At 42.6% G+C, this 22,899-nt stretch overlaps 1 protein-coding gene across 1 annotated transcript in view; it reads left to right on the top strand.

The window, feature by feature from the left end:
* Positions 1-8,036: 8,036 nt before the first annotated feature.
* The window catches only part of Selp (selectin P), a 33,982-nt gene continuing 19,119 nt past the window's right edge, over positions 8,037-22,899 (top strand). Inside the window, exons 1-6 of the mRNA XM_059280725.1 lie at positions 8,037-8,146; positions 16,827-16,917; positions 18,851-19,237; positions 20,352-20,459; positions 20,936-21,121; positions 22,569-22,754. Of these exons, the coding sequence (XP_059136708.1) occupies positions 8,144-8,146; positions 16,827-16,917; positions 18,851-19,237; positions 20,352-20,459; positions 20,936-21,121; positions 22,569-22,754 (961 nt within the window). The 5' untranslated portion in view covers positions 8,037-8,143. The remainder of the gene's footprint in view (positions 8,147-16,826; positions 16,918-18,850; positions 19,238-20,351; positions 20,460-20,935; positions 21,122-22,568; positions 22,755-22,899) is intronic.

The following is a 22,899-nucleotide window of genomic DNA, read 5'->3' as shown; positions in this document are numbered from 1 at the left end:
CTCTGGGAGTCCAATTAGCGAGAAAGAGGAGGGTTTGTATGAGCAAGAATGGTTGAGACCAAGGTTGGATAAAGCACAGGGACAAATAGCCAAACAAATGGAAACACATGAACTATGAACCAATGACTGAGGGGCCCCCAACTGGATCAGGCCCTCTGAATGGGTGAGATAGTCGATTGGCCTGATCTGTTTGGGAGGCATCCAGGCAGTGGGACTGGGTCCTGTGCTCATTGCATGAGTCGGCTGTTTGAAACCTGGGGCTGTTTCACTTTCTTGATAGCTTCAGCCTACTCACAATGTTCATTTGTAAACAGGTCACTCACTTCAACAAATTCTACTGCTTTAGGGTAGGTGACAAGACTTCTGTGGTTATCTCAGCCCTCTGGTACTCCCAGGGTTCAGAAACAGTAAGCTTTTGGAAGGGTAAAAGTGTTGTTACTGTGAAAACCCACTTCCTAATCATCTACTGAGTCTAGAGCCTTTTCTGTGTGCACATGTCTAAAATCACACTGTTTTCACAAAAGACTGACTTCTTCCACTTCTCTACAGTTTTCCATCCACCAATCCATCACCACCAATAAGCCATCAGATGTCCTGAGTGGATCTCCCACAAATCCATGTAGATACCACCTCCACCCTATTGTCTATACTCAGCTGTCAATCTACCTGTCTCTGGACTGGTCTATGAGATCCTTTAGAACAGGGACTATGTCTCATTTGCTTTCATGTCTTTAGAGCATAGTTTAGATTACAGGCTCACTCTCTCTCTTTCTCTCTCTCTCTCTCTCTCTCTCTCTCTCTCTCTCTCTCTCTCTCTCTCCCTCACACACACACACACACACACACACACACACACAAACATAAGCTGAATAAATTCTATGGTACTAAGCTGGTGTAAATGTGACAATATAGATAGAATGTGTCCTAAGAATCCCATTTCTATTTAAGGTCATGTGGGTGCATAGTCTTATGAAATTTCGTGTTTGTTGTTTGGGATCTTTGCCAAGCTAGTTGATTTCCTTGCCTTTCCTTCCTTTTCAGAAAACTGGAGAGCAAAGATAGAGAAAAGAAATGCTTAAGCATAACACCACAGAGCAACTTAAATAGACTCTCAACAGGAAGAGTTAGACGCTAATGAAGCATGCTTGAGATAGCTTCCTAAGGCAATATGAGGAGGGCGGGCGCTTTTGTCCATGGCAGGAATAGAGAGCATTAAAGGAAGGAACAGACACTTAAGACACAAAGGCCAGGAGGGCTCCGCTGCCTGGGACATTTCCATGCTCAATCATAGGGAGGTCAAGATTACCCCTCATTCCTTACCTCTGTGTTGTATCTCTATGTTATTTTTAGATCTATATATCTATATATCCATCTCTCTGTATGTTGATTTGGGTAGATTAAGTTGTAGTTAGAGCAGGCGTATATTCTCATATAAGAAAAGCAGATGATAACGCATCCAATGATAAAAGCAAATATAAAATGATGTATAATGTATAATTTCATTGGTGACAACCTTTAGTGGTTTGTACTTCTTTATGCTTTTCTATACCTTTAACTTTTTGCAATGACCATATACTATATTAACCAAAAGAGTAAAAACAAAAACCCTATGTATTCTTTTTCTTTTTTAACCATAACTTGACACCCTACAACCTATTCTGTTGGAAAGTTTCCTGTTCTCTAAGCAGAGGGAACAGCTGGTAGGCTGAACCTTCCCAGGGAATTAACTTCCTTTGGTTTGATTGATAACAGGCACCACACATGAGAATACAGGCTTAACGTAACGTAGCCAAAGAAGTCCTTTCTACTTCTCCAGTTTACTTTCCTGAGCGCAAAAGTGAACACAAGTCCCCACCCATAACCCAAAAGCTATCTCCAATTGATAACCACTTGCAAATGAAAAGTTTTCTCCAAGGGCGTCTCACTGGGGAAATAAACCACTCTTGAAGATAGTCTTGCTTAAGGGTACCACTTGCCCAGCAGTAAATGGCTTACACAAAAGGAACTTGGAGGCATCTTTGGAGGGTTTTTGTCTCATATTGTTTTGTCAGGGCATTTTTTTTTAACCTTACAGAGTCTGTGTGTGTGTGTGTGTGTGTGTGTGTGTGTGTGTGTGTGTGTGTTATGGCTTTTGGTTTTGTGTTTTTATGGGATTCCTGTGTGTGTGAACATGTATGTATCTGGGTCTATATTTGTTTCTTATACTTTTTCTTTGGCTTTTTTCTTTCTGTTTGTTTGGTTTTTTGTTTTATCTTATTTTGTTTTATCATTATTCCTTAGCTGCTTGTCTGTTTTCTAACAAGAGACAGAAAGGGTACGGATCTGGATGAGAAGGGAAGGGGAGGGGATTGGCAGGAATGGGAGAGGGGAAATAAACCATAACCTATTATATGACAAAAATCTAATTTTCAATAAAAGAAAAAAGTTCAAAAGCTGAGTGAGTCATGGGAGCAAGCCACTGAGCAGCATTCCTCCATAGTCTCTGCTTCAGCATCTGCCTTGTCCTCCCTCAGTAACAGAACAGAAACTGAGGTAGGACAACACACAAACATACAATAGCTTTTAACTCAGTCATCATCTCATGAAATAGATCTCTTGAACTCACTCTCCTATCCAGCTGGAATTTTATATCCTTAGACCAATGTCCTCCTAGTCCCAGGTTCAAATCCTCAGTAGCCATTATTTGACTCTCTGCTTCTAGGAGTTCAACATTTTTATTTTGTTTGCTTGTTTGTTACAGTGCTGGAAACCATACTCGGGGCCTTGAATATGTTAGGGAAACTCTCTACCGCACAGCTGGAACACGAATTGTGTTGGCAAATTGTCATGTGTGGTTTGTATTTGTTGAACATAGATCCTGGGAGCAAGCAGGCCCAGTCACTTGAGACATAATTTGTTTATTTCAAGTGTCCTCCAAAATTCCCTGTACTAAGTCAGGCTGGCTCCTTGGCTCTGTACCAGAGAGAAAAAAATAGTAAATAACCAGGAGCATAAAGAACACTGTGCCTTTGAGAACAGTTAGAGGGAAAATCCCTTTGAACAAAAGTCATTATTGTACATTCCACAATATAAAAATGCTCCTAGTGGGAATGAGGGGACAGTGGAAGGACCACTCTGCTTGTCCAGGCCTCTCTGTTAAAACTCATTTTGCTGTACTGGAGAATGTGCCCAGGGCCTCACCCATGGTAAGCAAGCACTGTGTTGTTCAGCTGCATTCCCAGCTACTATTTTATTATACAAGATTCTTTTTATGTGATTTTATGTATTTTCCTAGCATGTGCAAAGTAGGGTATGGGTTTGTTCCTCAACACACACACACCACACACACACACACACACACACACACACACACACACACACACACACACGGGGGTGTGTGTGTGTAATTCTTCAGTTGAGCTTGAAGCACAATCTAGACTCCTTTGTACTTGGGTTACAAAAGGCAACAAATTCCAAATGAGTTTCAGATGCCTTTGAAATGACAGTACAGACTTCTAGATAAATTTCTAATTTAAGAGCTCTGGTCCATGATCTGGTTTTTAAATGATTTTTCTTTAGCCTGAATGGAGACCTAGCATTCCAAACTACCCAAAATATAAAAATGCTAATCTGATTGGTCAGATCAATCACTTGGCCAAGGGACCACCTCTTAGGAAGGCAAGCTCACCTTGTGCCACACTAAGAAGACAGGAGGAATAATTATCCTACTACTGAGATATTGTCCCTTTTTGTTCCAGAATCCCCACCCTCTGGTCCAGTTGCTGCAGACCCACCATGAATTTCCACTGTATCTCCCTGCTTTTCTGCATCCTGGCTCAGAAAGCATAAGTTTTCCTTTTCTTCTATCTCTTTTCTAAGCCCACTTTCCTTAACATGCAGAGTTCATGCTTTCTCCCACACTCCCTCCTACCATGTGGCTGCTTGTCTGTCATGTGGCTGACCTACATGTCTGCCTAACTCAAACATGGCTCCCCACCTCCTCCTCCTCCTCCTCCTCCTCCTCCTCCTCCTCCTCCTCCTCCTCCTCCTCCTTCCATCCTCCTCTTTCTCTACCCTCTAACTCCCTCCAGGCAAGCTGCTAATTTATAATTTACCTGCTTTGGGGAGTTTCTCTTTTAAACTCTAAAGGAAGTGTGCCTGAGCTAAAAACAAAACAAACAAACAAAGCTACCCGACAAGGTATGACTGCACACACCTGCACCCACAGTGGTGGGTGGGGAAGCAGAGAGAGGATTGCTAGGGCTTGCTGCCTGCCAGCCTAGTTACATGTTCAGTGAGAGACCCTGTCTCAAGAGACTAGGGCAGAATTTCTAACATCCTCCTCAGGCCTCTGCACAAATAGGAATATACACCGACATAAACCCATGTATACACATGTCTACATTCACACACACACACACACACACACACACACACACACACACACACTAAAAGAACTCTCTTTAACAGGCTGAGGAGCTGGGTTAGTCGGTAAAGTGCTTGTTATGCTAGCATGAGAGCCCTTTAGGATTCTCTCATATCCAGATCAAAAGGCAGTGCAGAAGGGTGTCTGCAGTCAGTCCCAGCATTGGAGCAGTGGAGACAGATGGATCTCTAGAGGTTGTGGCCAGCCCGTGTAGCTGAATCAGTGGGAGACTCTGTCTCAAAAAATAAGATGCATAAGCAATTGAAAAAGACACCCACCATTGACCTGCGGCCTGACTAATGACATCTTTTCTCAAATTTAAGAATCTTCAACTATCCTTTCTTCCAATAAGCTTCTACTCCTTTCTATGTTCTCCATAAAACGTGACACTGATGATGCTCATGTCTTGATGCTGTCCCATGACTCTGTAAGTTTTCTCCATTCCTTTCCATTTTTTTCCTTTGACCACATTTTTTCTCTTACCTAGAGACTTAGTATCAGGAGATTTCCCCTTGGCACTCAATCTGGCTTATCAGTCTGCCCCAAACAGGAGTGACACTGATATCCACAGATCAATGCTCATAAAGTAGCCAAAGTCAAAGCCTAAAGCACAGGCATCCATGGATGGACCACAGTACTGGGTTCTAGGGAAGTAATGAAGGCAGGGACTGGCACAGGAATCACTGTTGCTACATTGGTAATGTTGTACAAGATGTTAGTCTTCCAAAACATCTGAGGAGCCAAAGGCTGGAGTGCGTGGGCATGTGTAGAGCTCACTGGTTTCAGGGTCTAGGCCATGGGATGGATCTCCTTAGCAGCTGAGCTGGCACTAAAGCATGGATAGAGACAAAATAATCTTGACTGTGGATCCTAGGGTTCGAACTCACTCAGTGTGGTGATTGGGGGTATGGGTGCAAGAAGGACAACCTTAGATCTGGGGTCTAGAACAGGGGCATGCACTTTCTATAGTAGTAGTTCTGGGATCTAGGGCACAGGCTAACTCACTGATGATGTCTAAAGCATTGGCTCTCACAGAGATATATTGGCTGGGTACAGAATGTCTGTCTAGAGCGATGGTTAGAATCTGAGTCATGGGTACACAAAGCATTGCCTCAGAGCTAGGGCTCAGAGCTTGAGTTTGTATGAAGGTACACTGACTCCAGGGACTGAGGCACCACCTATCTCTCTGTGCACAGACACCTGAGGTCAGGGCCCCAAGGTGAGAACTAGATCACAATGGTGATGGTTCTGGCATCTGAAGTGAAAAAACAAAACAAAACCAACAAATGAAGAAAAAAAAAAAACCCAAACCATCATGTAACCACAACAGCAGGGTGTGGGGTGAGGACTCCTGCAAGGCAGCTCTAACATAGAGGTTCAGGTGACACATGGCCTTGTGAGAAGTGGTGGCCTTGGTTCCCGTCCCTGGATGGTCCAAGCAGTTGCTCCTTGGGAGAGATGTGTAAAGATGTGTCTTCTTTTCTAGGAGTTTGCAATAGAAATTGTGGTAAGTTACCTCTGTGGAAAACAATGTCAATGTCTCCTACAGACAATGGGGCCACCAAGGGGTACTGGGGGACTCTGTGGCTGATAATGACCGTCTCTGCCTTTCTTCTTAGGTCCATGTGTCTCCAGGTATCACCTATATGTTGACTCACCAGTCATTTTCCCTCTGTGTGTAACCTCTGATGTTCGGTTCCACTGTGGCGCTGAAGATTTTTACATGAGCCATTGTGCCCTCCCAAGGCTGTCTTGATTTGTGGATAGCTGTCTATATGGTGGGGGAGGGTGTCAGGGTGCACAGGGTCGAGAATTTTGTATTCCACCATCTTGCTGACATCACCTCTCTGGGAAATTTTTCAGCATTTCTAATACTACAGTTTAGTATTATCTAACTTAAAGCCACATTCTCAGTAGGAATCTATCGTTTTCCATTAGCATCCTCCTTCAGCCCTGTCTGAGATTCTTTTTTTTTTTTTTAATGGAGCAATGCCAGACAGAGAGACTAGGGAATAAAAAAAAAAGTAAGACTAGAGGAAGATTGAAGTGAGTGTTCTGCAAGTTGGCACTTACAACACACTTGACACTGGGCATGGTATTATTCCAAGCACTGAGTTTACATAATTGCCCTGAAATCCCCATGCTTGGTGACTGTTATCATTGTTTATTCACATGGCTTGGGAGAACAAGTCTTGAAGAAGTCAGTAACTTACTCATCTCATACAGTTGGGAATCGGTGGAGTCAGGCAGTCTGGCTCTAGGGTGTGGTCTCTAAACCCCTGTTTCATGCAACCTCAGAGCTCCCCAATCTTTTTCTCACTCGTCTTCCCTTACTCCTCTGTGGCCATTCTTTGTGACTGCCTCTGTAAAGAGCCCTTCTACCTTACCTGTATACTAAAGTGCTTTGCCTTGGTCCTAAACCCCAGAGCATGAGACAGGTCCACACATTCCGTAACTCACTTTTGCCTTTTGACTTTCTTCCAGACCATATCATTTTCCCCAGTTTTGAACCATGAGATGTCTGTGAAGACACTGTAACAATCCTAAAAACAGTGAAAAGAATAATGGCCAACACTATGAACTAGAATTCTAGAAAGACAAATTGTCTAATTTTTTTCAATTTGATGCAGAACACTTGTTTTTTTAAATTTTGCTACTCATCTGGAAAGTAGCCATGATTATCGACATTGGTGGAACACCCAACTGCGTGTCTGCTATTATTTCTAGCCCTCTCCTTATATCAATCCACGTAATTTCAAAAAACCCAGTGAGGTAAGACCCATTATTACCATTCTGATTCACAGTTGAGAAAATAGTGTAGAGAATCTCACTAATTTAGTGACTTGACCCACAGATGACTACAAACAGAATAAGAATAGGTCTCAAGAAATTTAAATGTTCAGCCCAAGCCCTAACCATTGCACTAACAGAATGTTTGGTCCCACATACCACACACCCCATGAGAAGAAGAATACAAACCTCCCCCCTACACACACTTTTTTTTTTATGGAGACAGAGTCTGGTTCTCCGGCTCAGTCTCGCCTAGACCTCGGAATCCTCCTCCTGCTCCCAAGTGCTGGGATTATAGGCATGTATCACCACACTTTTGCATTCTCCCTTTTTTGACATGAGAAGCCGAGTTCTGCTCAGATGGCCCGTGCCTGTTCCGTATGTCACTTTAAAACTGTTTCCACCAGTATTCCCCAAGTGTCAGAAACTCTCACTGGGTTTTCCCTTTTCCACCTGCTTAGTTTTTTGCGTCTATTTTTGCTCTGTCCCCTCAGAAGGCTACTGGAATCACAAACATTCTCTGGCATCTCCCACTAACTGGAATTTACACTGGGAATGTGTGACTAGTACAAAGCAAGTCTCCCAAACCTATGACCTTAGATTGGAACTCGTATCATAATCAAAGGAAGCCTGACCCCTGAGGGCCTGGGGACTGTTCCTGCTTTGCTCAGCCTGGGATGTCCAGGCATGATTCACACCTGCGCCTGTCTCCAGACGGTCTCCCCTGGAAGGAGTGACCTGCTGCCCCCTTGGCAACAGCTTCTTCCACGCTGCCAACACGGTCCTGCAGTATCAACATTCTAACTTTAGGGGAAAGGCCGTGGTAAATTTCTCAAAAGCGAATAGGAAGTTGTTTTTTGAGGCAGCCTGACACCAAGGGGGAGGCAGCAAAAGTATAAGAAGTGTGGCTTGGCCAGAAGGAAGAGAGCCAGAGGACTCGTGGAGGAGATGGTAAGTTCATTTTTCTCTGTATGGGAAGTAGAGGAGTTGGAGTGCTTTGTGGCTGAAGCAGACAGAAGAAAGGCTCAGAAAGTAGGGAACAGCAGTAGCCATAATAGCCATGGGGTTTTATGTTGATAGCTGGTCAGAATTTGAAGGCATTTTTCTCTCTTTTTGAAATGGGGTCTTGTTATCTTGGCTCATTAAACTCACCATCCTCCTGTCTCAGCTTTCTGGATAGGTAAGGCTTGTAGGTACACATCATCACGCCCAGTTTGTAAGCATTTTTAAAAAGGCTGCTGTCCATTTTGATTCTCCCAATATTCTTTATAAGTCTGGATGATTTCCATTTTACACATAGAACTGTCGAGGCTTTCAGAGGGCAGGCATTTAACCAATGGCTACTTGCCTGTTACGACTTGATGCTGCTGCCTTCTCCATCTCGTTTTCTGGCTGCCCAGCTGCTGCTCTTTCTGCTAGAACTTGTAGGAACTCCCTTGGAGAAGATCTTGGCAAGAATGTCACCTCTTTGCTAAGTCTGCTGGTCTCTCCGGGATAAATAGAAGGCTGAGAAAGAGCACTGGGCCACAGCCACAATTGAACAGCTTCTTACTCTCAGCCTTCCTGATGCTTTTCTAAGTCTCGAGAGTTTTCTATGACAAATCTAGAATACGCACACGGTTCTGATCTAAATTTCTATCTTCAGTGTTACTAACTCAGTCTCCTCATCTACAAATGGGATGTAATAATAATATTATACATATACAATATCATAGTGGAGATTAAATAAGATTACACTGAAGAGTGTTTCTATCTCTAGCTACTGTTTAAGTGGAAGAAAACTCCAGAGGTATAGTGAGGTTGGGATTGAGGGGAGATAACAAAGGCAACCAGGTATTTTGAACTCAGTACGATGACTCTGGATAAAACACACATAGTTGAGGCACTCCCACGTGTATTCTAATATGCTAGGAGTATTTCACATAGTCTTGGAATTCAAAATCTTCTAGTCTGTACCTAATGAGGTAACTAGCACACCAGTGTTCACTTTTGGCATCTTTCTACAGCACTCCTGAAGAAAGCCATGCTTCTTGCACATAACTCCTCTCTCCTCCTCCTTACTTTACTGCATACACCTTTTCAACACTTTAAGGGAGGCAATCTCCCCCACCTGTGTGTGTGTGTGTGTGTGTGTGTGTGTGTGTGTGTGTGTGTGTGTAGAAAAACTGAGATATGAGGATGACATTTGAGCCTGTACTATTTAAATGACCATGACATAAAATGAGATTACTGGTGTCTTTTTACATGTCATTCTTCTGAATTGGTTGACATAAATGAATGAACCATCAATTTCTTCCTTCTGTTCTTTTCGGCATCCTCTTCTGTTTCAAAGACAGACATATTAGATCATGGCATTGTTGAGGATTCGGAGGAAAGCTACAATTCCTCTGCCTAGATAAAAATCAAATGTCCATATAAGTTGACCTTTATAGACAACTTTAGGAGGTCCCTGGACTTCCAGGTGGGTCCCAGGAGATGCTGAAGACTTTCCCTCCTATGTGTCTTACTCAAACGCTCCTCAGTTCTCACCTTGAAAGTAGGCTGGAACTCTACAATGAAGTGCTAGGGACCCAGCCCTGGGACTGGTCATAATACTTAGATTTCTTCCTCTCCAAACACATTTGGCTCTTAGGATTCAGAAACCTCAGTCTGTCTGCATGAAATCTGCTTCATGTTTAGACAATGGCTTCAATTAGGATCCAAGAGAATGAAGTTAAGTTGTATGTGGGATGTTTTCAACCAGCTGACATGAAACTTCTCCTGCTTAAGGACTTATAGTTAAATTACCCTTAGGTCTGTCAAGGCTTTATCAGGCCAAGGAGCAGCTCAGGATCACTTCATGTGAACTTGTAACCACTTCAGGCTTCAGCTTCCAGTTTCTACTGTTTCTTCCATTATTTCTGTTCCATGGTGCTTTAGGCTGGCAATCAACTCTTAGAATATGCATCTTTAGAGCTCTGGACATAGAAGATTATTAGTCTAATCACCAAAGAAATCAAGACTTTTGACATAATAGTACTGAGCAAGGCCCTCAAGGAGGCTGATTTGATAGTGATAGTCACTATATTGCCTTCCAGCTGTCTAACGTCTCTGCTGGAAAAGCGAAGGAGATACTCTACAATGTCGAATGCAGAGAAAATCCTTCATGTTTTAGGGATGTAACTCAGCTAAGGTCTCACAATCTTTTTGAAAATTAAATATGTGTTTTATTTTAATGCTACTGTTTCATTTTACATAATGGTTATGCCTAGTCTAATTTAAATATAGGCTTTGGTTCGGAGTGGTCAGATACTATGGTTTGCCTAATTTTATTTGAAATCTGTTGGACTTAGAGACAAGCTCTTTTCTGTGTGTTATTTTTCTAGAAGAGGGGGCTGCTAGGATCTTGCCATTTCACCACCACCGTTCAGAAAGCCAAGGGCACTAAGACTGGAACTGTGCAAAGCCTTGCGATGCCTGAACTTTGCCACTCTGAGGTTGTATGGCTCTTCACCCCTGATGAGTTTCTTATCTTCCTTCCCTTCTCCATTCCCATTGACTGCAGCCTATCAGTTCCTCTTTAACTTCCATCAGCACCATGGTAATGGCCTCTGCTTTTTGTAGCTCAGGCTCCTTGTTGCTACTTATAACAACAACCCTGCCAGGTGCATCTTTTCATGGGGCTTCTCATTCAGAACGCTGAAATTGGCTCTCTTTTGTTGATTGGCATCTAACACACGACCTATTTAAATGAGCAACTTAAACTTCATTTAATTTCCAGAGTCTCAATTTTCAACATCAGTTAGACTACATCATATTCTTTTAAAGTTGCCCCCTTGGCTTGTTCCTGTGCTTAGAATAAGATCCCATCCCCTGCTTTGGCTCCAAGAGCCTGGCATGATCTTTCCACTACTCTCCTGTCAGATTTGTCTGCCCTTTACACCATCCATTCCAGCCACATTTCTTTCTTTGTGTTGTTTGACATTACACTTGTTCCTATGGTAAAGGCTTTCATGTTCCCCTGCTTCCTGCTTGACAGTTTTCTCTGATCATTTTGCTGTTGGATTAAATATCACTTTCCTGCAGAGGACTGCCTTGAAGTCCCTGTCAGACATAGCTCACCAATCACTCTGTCACATAATCCTACTTCAATTTTTACCCGAATGCTACTGTCCTACATTTTCATGTTTGTTTAGTGCTACAATACTGTACATCCTATGACGATAGAAATTGAGTCTACTTTCATTATTTTAACTCTTCTCCCTGGAAATGTGCCTGAGGTTTTTTGTTTTTTTTTTAGGAACTTAGTCATTATTGAAATAACTAGTGGGAAAATAACCCACAGAGAGTAACAAAGAGTGGTTGTTTGGTGTGGAGAATGAAGTAGTCTTGATAGCCAAGCTACTTTAGGGAGAAAATTAAGGGGAGCTGGGCTGATACACATAAGTATTCTTGGCATAAAAATACAGGGAGCAGACAAGGTATTATGGAAATTATAGCATGTCTTATTATAACTTCATTTAGTATTATAAGAAGAATTAGGTAGTTGAGAAGTAGTGGCAGGAGAGAATTGTCAAACAGGAAGGATCCATGTTTTAAGGGGCCTCATATGTGTATCTTGAAGAATTTGAATGTGTGGCTTACAGATAAGGAACCATTGAAGGCTTTTAAGTAGTAAAGCAATATGACCATATAATGTTAGAAATGTCACTCTGGGCTAGGAATATACCTCAATAGAAAAACACTTGCATAGCATTCATAAAGTCCTGTGTTTGGTTCACGCACCACAAAAAAAAAAAAGAAGAAAAGAAAGATAATGATTTTGATTGCATTTTCGAGAAATAATTAGCAATAGCTAATCTTGAGGGACAAGGTCAATTAGAAGCTGATTTCTCAGTCCAGAAAAGAAATAATGACATACAAGCCAGTTCTGTGACAATTCAAGTGAAAATTTGGAGAGTGTCCAGTTTCTTACCAGAAGGTAAAGTCATTAGGCTTTGATGACAGATTGTTGTAAAGGGTTCAGACAAGGGAAAGACCTCCCTCCCTGCTCCTACTTGATGAAAGAGTTCAGGTCACCATGGGGATGTAGATGAAGGAGCTTGGGTCAATGTTACTGTCGATTATAAGAAATCTGCATTGATTATCTGATCTTCTTTGGTGCTAGAGTCTCTCAGAGTCACACCCAAACCAGAAAGTTACATTGAAACTTGATTTTCTTTTAAAGAGTGCTTGCAATTTCATGTCCTCTAGGGTTCTTGAGGCATACCACCTATGGACCATCCCTCCATCTCCCCACTTCCCTTCTCCTTATCCCTACATCCTCTCTGTATGGAGTTTAGAGAGTCAGTTGGGCTCATCTGATCTCCTACAGGAGATGTAGGGGAGAGACTCATCATGCTCTTGCTTCTCTCACATCAAGTACAGAGAGAGAAAGTGTCAGGGATATGTATGTGCTTCCTGATAGCTCCTTATTTAGCAGACATCTGCCTTATTTCCAGTCACTCTCTCACCATTATTATTTTATTTATATTGATTCATTTAGTTTATTTCGAATTTCATTATTCATTTGTATATGTATAAATCCATAATTCATTTTTTAAAGTATGCATTATGTGGATATTTAAATATACAGCATGATGTAATGGGATACATACAGGTAGCCAAATGGCTGTCATTGCTCATGTTTAATTTTGTTTTTGTGGAAAGAATAGCTAAAGTCTCATTTAACAGGAATTTACAGGTAATATATTTTTTATGACCTATAGTGGTCATGTTGCACATTAGGTTTCTAGACATGTCACCCAATAAATATGCTACTTTAATGAGTAGAGTAAATGGCAAGAATATTGTTTTTCAGATCTTCCTGATGATCTGTAACATTTTTTACTCAGACACAGTCTCTAGTATATCATATTGTATTATAGGTACTAGATTATGATTATCACTTATTTACTATTTAACACATTTCCACGTGTTGAGAAGGACTGAGAGGAGCCACGGGTATGTTAATAGGCACCACAGTTAGCCAGTTATTTCAGTTGCCATGGTTTCTTTAGGACCTGACACCCTGCACGCTCCTGTGTCTGCTCAGTATTCGTGTGTGGGGCCTCATGTTCTAGAGTGAGGCCAGAAATGGAGATGCTGATTTGGGGACCTTTACAAATAGAGGACCATAAGGTCAAGCAAATGAAGAAGAAAATAGAACCATGGAAGCACGGAGGCAGGAATGCACGAAGGACAGGGAGTTGAGAGAGATTCGAAGGAACACTCAAAAAGATTGCTCAAGTCACTTGAGAAACATCACATTAAGCAAAATGAATTGGTCTACAGCAAATGCTGGTGCACAGAGTTCAAGTAAGATAGAGGCGAAAAGCTGTCATTCAGTTGGGTGATGTGCAAGTTCATGATAAAGTTCAAAAGAGCAGTTTGATAAGAAGGTGGAAGCTGTAGGCTGGAAAACAAAGAAGAGGCAGCAGGGGAGTTATGAACTTCTAGCTAGAGAGGAAGTTGAGAAAGCCAACAGGATCCGGACAAGGCAGACAAACGTCAAGAAGGGACGCCACCTCTGCTTCTGAACTGCTGCACTGTGGTCCCCTCTCTGTGGCCATGGGACTCATGCATGCTGGGACGTCTTCCTACAAACGGGAGGCCAAGGGACAAAGGCTCTCACACTTTCTCTCTGCTCCCTCCTTTACTCTGCAGTCACTCTTAAGTAGCATTGCCGACAACCAGGGTGCTTACACAAGGTTTGTGCAGTCACAGGATGTTATTGCAATGACCCAGTCAGTCTCAGACTCTTTTCCAACCACTTCCAGTTTGTAGCAGGTTGCCAGACAGCATTAAAAATTAGCAGAGCACATGGCTGCTTCTCCTAGAGAGGCATTTCCTCTTGTTACAACACTTCTTGATTGGTCAGATATATGGGGCCCTTAACTCTTCAGCATCCCGGATCTGATACTATCCGTAAAGCTGTGCTGTAGAACAGGAGCAGGTATAAAAGGCTGCCACCACCCAAAGGACATTCCAGAGGAAAATTATTACTAAGTAAAACTTTCAAATACTCCCACCTTTCATACCCACACATACAGTCCTGTCAACCATCATTAAGTCAACCGTCAACCTTACTGTTGACACGGGTTTGATTTAGGGGTCCATTAAGTATGGTCAGAATGAGGAGATCCACCTGAGCGTGGTGGCTCACTCTTAGCACATGGGAGATGGAGGCAGGAGGCTGAGGAACTGGCTACATAGAAAATTTAAAGTCAGCCTAGACTACATAAGAATTACCACAGAAGAATTAATGGAGCCATGAGCCTTTGAGAAGGAGTCTAATCACTGCAAATAAACATTTTCTTCCCCGCTGTTTCCAAAGTTCATGAAACTAAGAATTGATATGTGTACCTGATGTGCATTTAGCTAGCCAACTTAGGAATAATCACTTCAACTCAATGATGGGTAGTGGTGATCACCCATTAGTAGGCCAGAACACCTACTGTATAATGCCAGGGAAATACTGAATTGATGTGTCAGGAATCCTAGCATCTCCTACGGAACTGAAATAGCCCAGGAAGATGAGTCTTGGTATTTAATAATTTTGAAGAACAGATGTATCATGTTGGAACAGAGTGCCCAGAGATTCGTCGTGTTCTCCTTCTTTTGGATGTCATGACTTCATCAGAGCACTACCAATTTTCGAAAACCTTGCATTGCTTCAAGCCACTGTTTTTTTTTTTCTCTCTCTCCCTCCTTCCCTCCCTCCCTCCTTCTTCTTCTTCTCTCTCTCTCTCTCTCTCTCTCTCTCTCTCTCTCTCTCTCTCTCTCTCTCTTCTCTCTCTTTCTCTCTGTGTGTGTCTCTCTCACACACACACAAACACAAATACAAACTCATATACATACACATTTACATACACACACAAAAAAAACTAGTTCAACAAAGAATTGGTTGGGGGAAATTTTAGTTTAAACAAAATCTTGCTTAAAAATTTATACAAATAAACAGAGAACTCAGAATGGGGAGTCCCTCTATTGGGGGTGGTATTTAAACAAAAGCTTGTTTAAAAGTTTAAAGAAGTTAATACAGAAAACAATGAGTAGATTTGGGCATGATGATTTAAAAAGAAAAGTAGGAGCCCCATCCACTTACTCTTCTCATACACTCCTTTAGGCAGACCCCAGGGATCCAAAATGCCTAGGAATACCATTAGTGGGAAAAGTCACAAGGCCACGGGTAGAATGGCAATGGATCTGAAACTGTCACGTTCCTCAGGGTGGAACCCAACCTAGGGTCAAAGCCAATGCTGGGTGCCAGCATCGGGCTACATCGCTGAGCTCATCAGTAACAGCTTTTCTCTCATGTCTCCAAAACTTTGGAAAACGGTGTAACTTCCTCTCCCTCTAAAATGGTAGCTTAAAGATTTTCTTCATAAATTTTGAAATTAAGATTAGATTTCCAGAATATTTAAAACATAGCTCTTTAAAAAGTTGTATTCTGTCTTAAAGTTAGACAAAGGTAATGAAATGCTATAGTGAGCTGGTAATACAAACCATACAAAACACTTAATAACAAGAACGTTTATAGTATTCACTTTCTCTCCTTGAATACTGGCCCCCACTCTACTTCCTCTACAGACTCTTAACCTCATGTATTTTTAAACACAAGATCTTGCTTATTTATAAAGATAAAAATTTAAAAGATCTTTAATTTTCTGGAACCGTAAATCTCTGCAAGTTAATTTTTTTAAATGTCACCAGCATGACATTTATTTTTAGTATGCAATTAAGATGTGACAAATACACTCTAAATTTTGGGTTGGAGAGGTGACTATGCAGAAGTCAGCTGACTAGTGTGCTAGCTTATGGGGACATTCTACCTATTTATAAAAGCCAGAATTCAGAAACTCCAAGGTAGGGTAGAAAGTTCCAAGCTGACAAGGACAGGTGCCACTGACTAGAAGACTCGCTTTGATTTGAGTTGTGCACATCTTGGTGTCTGGTCAGCCCGTGGTCAGCAGTGCATCTGCATCTTCAGACATATGCCATCCACCCTGTAGCCTGCATCATCTGTTACTGCAGTACAGTCTGAGGTAATTCAGATTCTCTACACAGTAATGGCTCTAGGAAGCCATTTCTCTGAAGAAGTAGAAAGACAACATTTAAACACAAAGGCGTTGTTTTCACACTGGCCATAAATCTTAGAGCAGCCTTGGAGGGATATTGGTACCCCTCTCAGCTTGGTCATGCCTCACACTCCACATCCTCAAAGGTGATGCAGTGTGAATTTGGAATCTTAGGGGTTTATGAAGGTAGAAATGACAAGTAGACAGCTTCTTTGTCAAAGTCTGCAGGTATCTGTAAGATGTCATTTAGATGCTACAAGTTCGTATGGCTGTGTGTAATAAGAACTTGGACAAGATGAGCATTTCTAGAACTTATCTGTCTAAAATCATCTTTTAAAGGCCAATAGATTTGGTACAACCTTCATAGCCTCATTAGGGTAGGTCAAAAGAGTGATGAGCAAGCAGAAGGAAGCGGAAGGTTTGCAACACCCTCCTGCTGAAAATAAGAATTAACCCCATGATTATCAACTGAATTTCTGCAGTTTCATTGGTTGGTTGTAGATACTAAGAGGAAGTTTTCTGTTTTGTTTCAGGCCGGCTGCCTAAAAGCTTCCTGGAAGCCAAGACTCTGGAGTGTGGTCCTGGGAGGTGCTCAGCTCATCTGGTCCATTGCTCTGCTCTCTGGTAAACCCTTCACCTAACCTCGAGTACTTAGGAGCGATCCCAGGGCCACACGGGAGTGGTTTGGGATGGTAGCCTGCTGGGCGACATGGGAAACTGCTCACATCTAGAGACCTGAGAGAAAGACGCAGCTGATAGTATCACACTGATCTACAAGGCTTCAGAAACAATAAGCTGCTACATGCAGGGTCAACGTCATCGTTAGACGAGGCAGACAGAGCACACAATATTCTCAGTGACTCACAAAAGTATTTGAGTTTCTTTAAACATAATTTGGGGGACTGGAAAGATGACTCAACAGTTAAGGGCACTTGCTGTTTTTCCAGAGAACCCAGGTTTCGTTTCCAGCACCTATATCAAGTGGCTTACAACCTCCTGTAACTCCACTTCCTGGGGACCTGACATCCTCCTGACTCAGCCAATGCCTCTACACAAGTGGTGCACATAAACTCACACAAGCACACACACATACAAACAACAATAAATCTTTTTTAAAATAAAAATGAATTTCTTCAAAGTCAAAGTAAACAGTTTCATATACAATATTAATACATTCATCGCTGCCTTTTAGTTGATGGAAACAATGGTGCAATCCTGGCTATGTCCAAATAAATCTTGTCTCTTACTATGCAGACCAGGCTGGCCTCACCCTTCTGATCCTCCTGCCTCAGCCTCCCAAGGATTGAGGTTACCGGTGTGCACCACCATGCCTGCCTGCCTCCAGAGTAAAGCCTAAAGGCAAAACACCACCGCAGAGGTGCTAGTGAGGGGAGTTGAAATATGGCAGATCCTCGTGGGTCAAATAGAAACAGAATTTTATAAACAGGAAGGGAGTCGTTTCCAGGCCTGATTGCTGGCATTGTCTACCTCTTCTGGGGAACTGGCCTCTTCTGCCCCATGAGTTCCCACAGGCTCCAATAACAACCTCTGTATCCAAGGGGTCATACTTTATTTATTTCACTTTTATATCACAAGCACTTACAAGGAAGGGTCCATTTTAATGCATGAATAAGTAGATGTGAAAGAGATAACTTATCAAGAGAAACAGCTAAGAGAAGTGAAGTGTGTGGCTGTAAGTAGGGAGATGTTTCTAACCCTAGCTTTGTTGAGGCCCTACAGTATTTCACTCATTCGGCAGGCATCTACTGAACGATTATTATGGGTTAAACATTGTGATTCATGATGAGAATCCAGAGCTAAGAAAAGACCCACAATCAGCCAGATTCATAGTGATGGGTATGGGCCACATCATAGAAACAGGTATTGTAATATGGGGCAGTAAGAGATGTGGGAGCCTGAAGGGAGAAAGATGAAGTTTACCTGAAGCCATCAAGGGGAACAGAAGAGAGGACATTCACCAGGGATGAAGGGGAGTGTAGCCAACATAATAGGACAACCACAAAGGAAGGCAAAGAAGTAGCCAGGCATGGCGGTGCATGCTTATGACCCCAGCACTTGGGAGACTGAGGCAGAGTTCCAGGCCAGCCTGAGCTATGCCGTAAGATCCTGACTCAATGAAACAAAATAAATGAAGTAGGTGTTCTATAAGGAAGAAAGTAAACTTGGTAGGTACCGAGACTGAGCTAGCAGGAGGTTCCAGATCACAAGGCATCTAATTTCCATCACACATTCACGTGCTCCTTCATTTATGAAACAAGAGTAGACCAGATGACCTCTCTGGTATCTTGAGATCACGAATATTTTAACATAGAATCTTTTAAGAAGATGGCGCTTTCCTTTCTGACTTTGTATGTGCTTTTAAGTGGAAAATAGAAAATACTCCTTTTTTTCCCTAAAATAACATCAAGCAGAAAATAGCCTTGTTCTTGGCATCCATCTCCTGGTGAGCCATTCATCTTATTTGCAGAAGTAAGCTTCGAATCAGGCTCCATCCAGTGAGTGATACTAACCCAGGTCTATTCCCCCCACCCCCCAGAGTTTGTACATCAGAAGGAAGTGGCAGCGTGGACCTATAACTACAGCACACGGGCATACACGTGGAATTTCTCACGGGCATTCTGCCAGAAGTACTTCACAGACTTAGTGGCCATCCAGAATAAGAATGAAATCGCTCACCTCAATGACGTCATCCCATACTTCAGCTCTTACTACTGGATTGGAATCCGAAAGATCAATAATAAGTGGACCTGGGTGGGGACCAATAAGACTCTCACAGAGGAGGCCGAGAACTGGGCGGAGAATGAGCCCAACAACAAGAGGAACAACCAGGACTGCGTGGAGATCTACATCAAGAGTAACTCGGCCCCTGGCAAGTGGAACGACGAGCCCTGCTCCAAACGCAAGCGGGCCCTGTGCTACACAGGTGAGGCCTCCTCGGAGCTCACGCCGCCGTCTCTTAAAAATACGTCTTTCCTGGTTGAGGAATGTAACCAGTTGAGTCAGTCACACGGGGTCACAAAGCTGGGCACAAGAAAATGTAGACTTACTCAGCATTACTGAGCACCTTGGAGAATGTAAGATCAAGATTAGAGAAAAGCATCTATTTGAAACCAAAAGGGACTTTAGCACTGCCCTTATTACCGAAGACACGATGCTCAGGAAATGTTACTTTCTTAAGGCTGTGAGGCTTTCAAAACAAATTTACAAGATGAAAAGGCATTGAAAATTACTGACGTAGTGGAGCTGTTTCCCTAACAACCCAATATTCTAGACATACTGACGTCAAAAAAAGAAAAAAAAAAAGGCACTGTAAGATGTAATGAGGCTTCCTGTGAGAGAGAGACAACACGTAGATAGGAATATTGCAATGAGACATTAAGTTTGGTTGCTGAGATAACTATCTGCAGGATTTGTCAGGTCTCAGCATACGTTATCATGAAAAGATTTATTCTCTGAGTCTCTGTTAATCTCCTTCCTGGAGACCCACATCTGTTTCCTAACCACCTTGGAGTAAAAGTAGGCATCAGGGAAGAGATACTTTCTATTAGAAAACCCATTTTGCTTGACACAGGGTTCCTCTGTCCACACATCTATCTGTGACTGTGCTTGTTGCTCTGTGTCTACACATAGCTATGCCCTCATTTGAAAATACTAAATACATCATCCAACAGGAGCTTTCTAATACTCCTATGGTGACGTCAAGACTGGAAACCCCATCGTCTAGAACTTTTCTGCGCCACGATGCATTAGTGTAAGAAGGTACAGATTGAGAGGAAGTTTGTCACTGTCCCTAAGAAACACCACTGAAATGAATACCCACTAGTACTGAATGGCAATTGCACTGAGCGTCACTCTATGGAGTTCTGTTTATTTAGCGTTCGTCACACTTAGTCCTCATGACACTTCATCAGCCAGGCCCTTCTATTGTTCTTATTGTAGTAACGCCTTCCACAGGGCCCAGGGCAGTCCTCTACATGGCTCATGAGAGGGTGGAGCCTGTGTCTTCTGTGATTCTGACCTCTCTTATATCTGTGCAGCTTCCTGCCAGGACATGTCCTGCAACAAGCAAGGGGAGTGCATTGAGACCATCGGGAACTACACCTGCTCCTGCTACCCCGGGTTCTATGGGCCAGAGTGTGAATACGGTGAGGCTGGCACTTGGGCGGTATTGCTTTGGCGGTTGGGCTTACATGAGAGATAATGCTAGAAAGTGAATTACAATGGAGCCTCTCTAGCAAGCAAAGGCGAGAGGGAGATCCCGCTATCTGCCTGCTCCACACAAGTATCTCAAGACGCCCGGGATAAAAATCACTTTATTTTTGGAGAGAACATTCTCTCATTGTATTTCAAGGAATAAAAGAGAAATACAAACACAGGAAGACAAAAATGAAAGCCTTAAAGTTTAATTTTACCAATTTGAAATAAAAAATGGTGAATGAATTGAGCTGTCCAAAAAAGTGGTTATTTTCTAAGCTGCTGGCAATACAGAGGATCTGGGTTAAGACAGAGGGCTCAGGTTAGGAGCCTAAGGAGGGAGAGCAAAGAGAGTTGCAATTTGCTGTAGATGCAGCAGAGCTTTTATGTCTACAATGAGAAAAATCATTGTTTTTGTTCCCCACAGTCAAAGAGTGTGAAAAGTTTCACCTTCCTCCGCACGTGCTCATGAACTGCAGCCACCCCCTAGGGGTCTTCTCTTTCAGCTCACACTGTACTTTCCACTGTGTGGAAGGGTATGAACTGAGTGGACCCAGCAAGTTGGAGTGTTTGGCTTCTGGAATCTGGACAAATAAACCCCCACAGTGTAAAGGTATGCAGACCTTATTTTTTCCATCCTTACTAAATAATTAGAATTTGAGAGACTATATATGGGGCAGTGAGTTTTCCATTAAAAAAAAAAACTTGTGAAATGGAGGCTGAAAAGAAAGCTCAGTGGTCAAGAGCACTGGATGCTCTTCCAGAGTATCCAGGTTCAATTCTCATCTATAACTCCAGTTACAAGAGATCCATTGCCCTCTTTGGGCCTCTGCAGGCACCAGGCAAACATAGTATACTGACATACATGTAGGCAAAACATTCATACACATCAAATCTTTCAAAGTAAATTAAAAAATAAAAACGAGAAAAGAATCTGCATTAGCTGGAGATTCTAGTTACCACAACTATTAGTCAATCAGGTTAACCCTGATTTTCATTTTCATGGTACATCTCCTACCTATGTAGAGGTGGTAGTTTAATTTTTTTATTCCTAGGCAAATTCCTTTTGTTACTTGAAAAGTGAACTGTGGACATTGATGAGAACTTAGAACTGACCTTATATCTTTGCTTCTTAAGTTAAAAACCATGGCTATTGGAAACCCTGACCAGCCACTGAGTTCTACTTAACCAACTAAGAATGACCTTGTCTGCCACTTTGGGCAAGTATAAATGGCACAGAATCCCCAAATTTCCAAAGTACTGGTTGAAACTTGTCCCAGAATGAATATCATGGCTCTGTGCTTATTCTTGGCCTCCCAGTGCTCAGCCATGAACAGTCCTGAAGGAGGAAGGCTGGCCGGCATCTGGCCTACAGGAACATTCCAGCATTAGTGAAGCTGTAGCTTCATTGTGAAGAGGGACTCACTTCAGTTGGCCCAAGATGGAACAGTGGCGTCCCTCGGGGTGGGAATAGCTCTGGTCTCTAAGTGCAAAAGCAAATGTCAGGACATTGAGATGTATAATATCGACTCCACCCGGTCTTAGCTGGAGCACAGATGAAACTGGTCATCTCACAGAGAAACTGTTCTGAATTGTCAATTTTGAATTTTCCCTCCTTCAGCTACTGAGCTAGATTGCTTCACTCTAGGGTGGGAAAACAGTATCAGTCCGTGGAAAAACAAAGGGCTGATTTTGCTATGATCAAAATAGAAAAATCTACTCTTTCCCCAACTCATATACTACAACAGTTTCAGAATGGTATTATTCGTGTATTTCATATAAGAGGGCAGATACATCAACACACAGACCTTCAGGGACAGACTTACAATACACAAAGCACAAAGAATGTTAAGGACAGAGCTTGGAGGGCTCTGTGTTAAGATGTTCAGGTCACTCTGAGGATTGATACTCCATGTCAAAATAGCTAGAGCTTCCTAATAGTTACATCTTCCCAGTTCCATCTGTGTTTCCACAAGCAGAACCACACTGTGCTTTGTGGGTGTGGCTTCCCTCTATGCTGGGTATTCTCCCCTTTCTTTAGCATTGGTTTTTCTGTTTAGCTGTGCAGTGTCAGAGCCTGGAGGCCCCTATCCATGGAACCATGGACTGTATGCACCCGCTCGCTGCTTTTGCCTATGGCTCCCGCTGTAAGTTTGAGTGCCATCCTGGATATCAAGTGAGGGGCTCAGACACACTCCATTGCACTGACGCTGGCCAGTGGACTGGACCATTGCCAACCTGTGAAGGTAAGATCAGTTTTATCAGTACTCAATATAACCTAGAAGGAGCCGTGCCATGTTAGAATGACCAAAGGCTCTTAAGGACAAGACAGCCTCCTCTAGGCTCATATTTGTTCAACCTCTGGGAGATTTCTCATCTGTGAAATGAGGC

The sequence above is a fragment of the Peromyscus eremicus genome, chromosome 15, assembly GCF_949786415.1.
Source record: "Peromyscus eremicus chromosome 15, PerEre_H2_v1, whole genome shotgun sequence".
NCBI classification, from domain to species: domain Eukaryota; kingdom Metazoa; phylum Chordata; class Mammalia; order Rodentia; family Cricetidae; genus Peromyscus; species Peromyscus eremicus.
This window is presented reverse-complemented; position numbering and strand designations above follow the sequence as displayed.